This window comes from Brienomyrus brachyistius, chromosome 10 (assembly GCF_023856365.1).
Source record: "Brienomyrus brachyistius isolate T26 chromosome 10, BBRACH_0.4, whole genome shotgun sequence".
In the NCBI taxonomy this organism is placed as follows: domain Eukaryota; kingdom Metazoa; phylum Chordata; class Actinopteri; order Osteoglossiformes; family Mormyridae; genus Brienomyrus; species Brienomyrus brachyistius.
The window spans coordinates 17,406,083-17,412,466 of record NC_064542.1 but is presented as its reverse complement, the minus strand read 5'-3'; the positions used below and the strand labels follow the sequence as shown (position 1 = coordinate 17,412,466).

At 41.2% G+C, this 6,384-nt stretch overlaps 1 protein-coding gene across 2 annotated transcripts; it reads left to right on the top strand.

Moving 5' to 3' along the window:
- Nucleotides 1–235: 235 nt before the first annotated feature.
- sstr1b (somatostatin receptor 1b) lies at nucleotides 236–5,773 on the top strand. Of its 2 annotated transcripts, XM_049028929.1 has the most exons (4): nucleotides 236–482; nucleotides 1,127–1,171; nucleotides 3,049–3,273; nucleotides 3,377–5,773. In XM_049028929.1, exon 4 carries the CDS (start codon nucleotides 3,750–3,752, stop codon nucleotides 4,848–4,850), a length of 1,101 nt encoding a protein of 366 aa, XP_048884886.1. In that variant the 5' UTR covers nucleotides 236–482; nucleotides 1,127–1,171; nucleotides 3,049–3,273; nucleotides 3,377–3,749; the 3' UTR covers nucleotides 4,851–5,773. The 2 variants fall into 2 exon arrangements, with proteins under 2 accessions (XP_048884886.1, XP_048884887.1); XM_049028930.1 differs by lacking the exon at nucleotides 1,127–1,171.
- The last annotated feature ends 611 nt before the right edge of the window (nucleotides 5,774–6,384 follow it).

The following is a 6,384-nucleotide window of genomic DNA, read 5'->3' as shown; positions in this document are numbered from 1 at the left end:
CATTGGTTTCATAACACTCCTAGGAGGGTGCCCAGATTCGAGAGCGAGCAGCCCATGTACCTCTGGAGGTGAGGCACTGCTGGGTGGTCCAGGGTTCTCCCTGGACCTGGCAGGGGTCGGCATGCAGGCAATGTTCAAATGAAGCTACAGCAGAGGGCAGAGCAGGCAGGTTTCTGCTGCATGCAAGAACCTTAGTACTGAAGCGGTACACTTAGAGACAGGGACAGAGGGAACAGTGACAGCAAGTCAGAGGGAGAGAGGGAGGGAGAGAGAAAGAGAGTGGGAAAGAGAGAGAGAGATAGAACGCAGCAGAGCCTGGCTACTGTGGATGGCTTAGGATCTGCTTGGAACGGATTAGACATCGTCTTTGTCTTTTTAAACTTATCATTTACAGTAACGCTAACACAGATATGAAGAGTGTTCTGTCTGAATAGCCTCAGCTTTGGTCCTCACCTGGCTCACCCACCTGGATGGAAAAAGCGGTAAGACCTCTCTTTCTCTCATTTTGAAAATAACATTCAGTATCACGTGATAACAAATCTGACTTTGCTGAGAAGGAGGAGGATATAAATGTAGTGGGTAAATTTACCTGCCGGTAATTTGGTTTGAAACGTAGTGCATGTTGTCCACATATGGTGAAATACACCCTCTCCCTTTCTCTCACCTTCCTGTAGAGCACTGGAGATTTCACTTCATTCATAACAAGTCATTTTTCATTTTTTTAAATGTGTTTTTCAGTGTTCAGCGAATACATGAGGATATACACACAATATTCATAAATAAATTCATATAGTACGTAGTGTGTCGTAGTATTTTCGAAAGCATGTGTTTGGTAAATGTTGCTTTCATAGGCATATGTGATATCCAGGTGAACAGTCCCATACTTTGTCCAGAATTTATATACTGGCAGATGACAGTCAAAATCTTTTACAGGACTTTCCATTATTATTCAGCAAAGGTAACAAGAAAAGGCCCAAACAATAAAAGTATTTGGGGGTGCAGCACTCAACAAACAGTATGTGTGATTGTATTAGTGAAGTGTACCTATGTACTACAACTGACTGCTTTGAACATGCTGTGCAGTGTGTCACTTAACTACAGTATATTATGTCCTTTAATACTGCAGGGAAAAGTGCAAGATGAAAATCTCAGCCTACATTTCTCAGGCAAGGTGAGAGAAAGTAGGGAGTTGATGAAAATCCAGATAAATCATCTTCTTCACACTCCCAGGGTGTTTTTTTTTGTGAAGTTGTCAGATGTTCTGCAGCAGCTGACTAATGTTCACACGTCGGCACACACATATAGAGAAACACACAGACGCAAACCCTGCGACCGCCTGCAATGTCCCCTTTGGAGCTGGCCGTTGCTGCCTGCTCCGTTGTACTGTAGTGAGTAAATGCTTGCTATAGAGAATATCTTGGAGGAGAGGTGGGTGAGCAGTGAGTTCTAGGCAGAGATATCTGACAGTGAAAGTCTCCGGGGGGGTGAAGTTGGATGAAGAGGTTCTCAGAGTCTGAGAACTGAGAGCTATGTTGGCCGAGGCTTAGTCAGATAAACTGTTAGTTCCTTTTCTGGAGATGTTTCAGACAGAGTCACATGACAGCGAACATGGGCCCTGCTACACTGACCCACATTACATTTCCCCTTAGATTATTTATAGACATATTTATTATTTAAGAATTCATTATTGTAACGGTAGAGACCTACCTAACTACCTTTAAACCCATAATTTTAGAAACTTACTGTTGCTTAATTTAACATAGGGTAGCACTTTGAGGGGGCACAGATACTTAGTAGTAACTCAGTTACTACTGAAATAAAAATCATGAACAAATCTAGTAACTATTCATTAATTCATTCATTAATGATAAGCAAACATGAGCTCTTTCATTTGTGTTATTCATTACTTGTTCCTTCAGTATTTGCGAGAATAGTTCACAAAGGTTTATATATTTAACAGATATAGTATCAAACATATCTGGTTGAGATATAAGATTGGTCACTCATTAATGTTCAGTGCTAATTAAGACTTAGTTTGTGGTTAATTAATGCATAAGAGCCCCCTCAAGTAAAGTGTTAGCATAGCATAGTATGTCATGCTTTGGAGTTCGAGTTACATTTGAGTTGCTGCAGACACTTGCATAATACTGAACTATTATAACGTTAATGCTAAGGAATGGCACAATCACTGAAGATTTAGATTATAGTGCAGTGAGGACGGTCCCCTAATCAATGCTTTTCACCAAGAGAAGCACATTCTAAGTTAGTGGTGTAACGATGTTGTCGAACCTCAACATATTGAAAAGTTATGTTTGCATGACTAGGTATTCAGCCATAAGATGCATGCTGCATTCCTTAATATGTCTTGATATCTGTTATTCAGCAGCAATGTTGACAGAGCAATGAGCACAGAGCTCTAATGACTCTAATGACCCAAAGAGTTCTGGAGAATCCTGGAATCCTTCTGGGTCACGGGGGGTGCGGAGCCTATCCCGGAAACTATGAGCACGAGGCAGGGAATAACCCAGGATGGGGGGCCAGCCCATCACAGGAACTTTATTAATCATACTATACAAACCTTTAACACTGCTTCAGTATTCAGAAGTAGACCTCTGACCTAAATGTTTAAATCTGGGAACCCAGGCATCTGTTTTCAATAGATGTCAGCTGTTCACTCTCCATGAGCGTGTGAGCTCTGCAGTCAAAGGCAATGCATGGAACTGGGCCACAGCAGTGTTTCATTTAGGCAGGAGGAATGTGCAGAATTGGCTCTCTCACGACAGCCATGTATCTCCATTCATTATCTACATGTTGTCATCTGGCTCTGTCATTATTCATTCAGTTCAGACTAATTTGTGCAATGTGTATGGCCAGTGGGACCTTTAGGATATGCATGATGTTTGCTGAATGTCTTTGGGAAACCAGGAAACATCACAAGACTCGGGGGATGCTCCTAGGAGAGATGAACTCTCGACAGTTTTACCTGGCTACCAATTCCACTTTCATCCTATTCAGATAGACCTTTGATCTGAAGTCTTGTCTTGTTAGGTTCTTGCTTTGGATGATGCTGTGTAGCAGCTGAAGACAAACCAGCATCATGTGTAGTGTGATATGACCCTGTCCCAACGGCAACCCATCCAGAGCATGGGTGTTGAGGGGTAGTTAGACAGGTGGCAAAGGGTGATTCAACTATGGTGACATCTATGACATGAAATCAATGCTGTGGATGAATGGGCTGCAGCGTCACAACGGAAAATGAGAATGATGGGTGTGGTAAGTTGCTGATTTTTTAATATATAATTATACATACATACATATATATACATACATATATATATATATATATATATATATAATTTTTGTGTACTTTTTGCAGATTTTTATTGCCTGCAGGTTCTTCACTGCACATACCTGATGTCAAGACCTCAAGATCTTCTGAGCAGAAGACAGTACAAATGATGCAAAGGACAGCAGAGTAAATTATACGAAAAAAATTGTATGAAAGTCAGTAAATTCATGCAGAGAATGAATGTTATTTTTCATGTTTTTCAATAAGAAAGAATTTTTCAACTGACAAGTATACCGACTTGATAAAAAAAGACTCCTGTGACACTGTCAAGAAAGCTCCTCTTCCATGGTTGCATCTCAGGTATTCTGTCGGTAAACATATTGACAGTGCTAACTATGACCCAGGATACCATTGGATGTTACTTTGCATTTATACCAGAACAACCGCAGCATAAGCAGCAATGTCAATAGATAATGAAACACAAATAGTGCTTGATCCCACGGGGCTGCTGAACTTGTCTTCAGATGGGAGTGTCAGTCAAGTGCATGATGTCAGCAAGATCATTATCCCATCGATCTATGCTTTGGTGTTCTGTTTGGGAGTCACGGGCAACGCTATGGTAATTTATGTAATCCTGAAGTACGCTAAGATGAAGACGGCAACTAACATCTACATCCTGAACCTGGCCATCGCTGACGAGCTCTTCATGCTGAGCGTGCCCTTCCTGGCCACATCTGCCGCCGTGCACAGCTGGCCTTTTGGCTCACTCATGTGCCGCCTGGTCCTCAGTGTAGACGGCATCAACATGTTCACCAGCGTCTTCTGCCTGACCGTGCTTAGTGTGGATCGCTACATTGCCGTGGTGCACCCCATCAAGGCAGCCCGCTACCGCCGGCCCACAGTGGCCAAGGCCATCAATGTGTGTGTGTGGGGCCTCTCACTGGTGGTCATCCTGCCCATCATAGTCTTTGCTGACACTGTTCCCTCACAAGATGGTGGCGTTGACTGCAATTTTCTATGGCCGGCTTCCTCCTGGTCGGGAGCTTTCGTGATCTATACCTTCCTATTGGGGTTCCTTCTACCAGTAATAGCCATATGTCTTTGCTACTGTCTCATGGTGGCACGTATGAGGGCAGTCGGCCTGAAGGCTGGTTGGCTACAACGGCGTCGCTCGGAAAAGAAGATCACGCGTATGGTTCTCCTGGTGGTGGCTGTGTTCATGGTCTGTTGGATGCCATTCTACGTGGTGCAACTGATCACTGTATTCTGCCAGCCGCCTGACCCTATGGTAACGCAGCTCCTTGTTATCCTCAGCTATGCCAATAGTGGTGCCAATCCGATCTTGTACGGCTTCGTCTCTGACAACTTTCGCCGTTCCTTCCAGCGTATTGTGTGCTTCCGTTGGCTGGGTAACGGGCTCGATGGGGAGCAGGTGGACTACTGTGCCGTCAGCGTCAAAAGGCAAGTCACCTGTGACGTGCAGGACGTTCGGAAAGACTGCTTGGCTTCTGACATGGCCTATCGCAATGGCACCTGCACTTCTCGTACTACTGCTTTCTGAAGCTGATTGCAACTGAGACATTCTCTAAGAGTAAAGGAGCACCTACCATTATCAGGAAAAGCAGAGACATTATATCCATTTTTCTATTCAGAGTCTCCTGTAGATAGAGGATTAATTAGACATCTTTAGAAGGATTTCAGATTATTTTAGCTGTCTATAATAGTGTTCAGTATTTTAAAGACATTCCAAGCATATCAATATGAATTAAGTACTAGTTAGTATGTATTTGTATAGCAGATGATTATATCCAAACTGATGTACAGTTGGTCAGCCATGTGCCTGGAGCAGTTGAGGTTTAGGGTCTTCTACAAGGGCCCAGAAGTAAACTCACTCGACTGACCATGGGATTTTAATCAATGACCTTCCAGGTCATAATGCATTGAATCACATGCTGCCCAGGAGCTTGACCCGTATTAAGATATTTCTTTTAATTTGCCAACAAAATTCGTTAGAGTGACAATATTATTATGTTACAAAAATTCAATATGTTTATGTGTTTGTGAATAATGCTGCTACTTGTACATGTTATTACACCGGTGACGTCTCAGATTTAGGGAATTATAATTAATTATGTTTAATTATGAGTCTCCTGCTTCTGTTCCAAACCCATTAAAGTTATTAAACTGGTGTGCTAAGAGCGACACTGTTTGGAAATGAAGCAAAAATGTATTTTTTTAATCAATTGATGAAACCACTCTTCTTAAAATGATTTCGTAACTGATCATCCAGAATACATAAGTACAGCTCAGCTGCCACATCATTGCAATTGCCTTGTAAATATGAGAAATGACACTGAAGCATTTGTAGACCTATACTCTTAATTCAGGACCTGTGTTTTCTTACAAATTAGTGGATGATAACTTTGTAGCCATTAGAAAAAAATGCCATGCATGACGTTTTTCTTTGTAGACACAAAGGAAAAAGTAAATACTGTAAATATTAAATAAAATGTTTTCTTGTGATCAGTGCTGTTTGTGTTTTTTGAGAAATGTTGCTTTCAATTACAATGCCCTTACCGGCATCTGTAGGTGGTATGAGGTCCTATAAGATAGCTAAACATATATACGTGAGAGTAAAACACTCAGTTGGGGTTAGACTGGGGGTCAACATGTTTTGCACACATGGGGTATTTTTCAGGGTTAAAGGCCTTGTTCTGGGGTTCTACTGTGATATATTTAGTCTGTTGGCTATTGGGAGACTTAATCCAGAGAGCCACACTCTGCATAAAATAATTCAGAGATACAGCTGAATTAATTGCCAATATTTTATAGTAATGCATGATCTTTGATTCTTTTCGGTTTTTGTGCTTTTACTTATTTCTAAGTATGTGCAAAAAGCAAAGACAAAATGAATATTGATATTAAAAAGTTAAATAGAATACAGCATAATTTATATTCTGTAATATAAAGGGTTCACAAACTTTCTAGCACCACTGTATGTATATAAACTTATTTTAATTAAATTTAATTTTAATTCTACTTTTTTAAATTCAAGTTTGCAATTCAAGATGCAGTTCTGCATCCTGTTTTCAACC

What these genes read in the sequence shown, in the direction of transcription:
- sstr1b (XM_049028930.1), top strand. Translation starts at nt 3,750, where the DNA reads ATGTCAATAGATAATGAAACACAAATAGTGCTTGATCCCACGGGGCTG.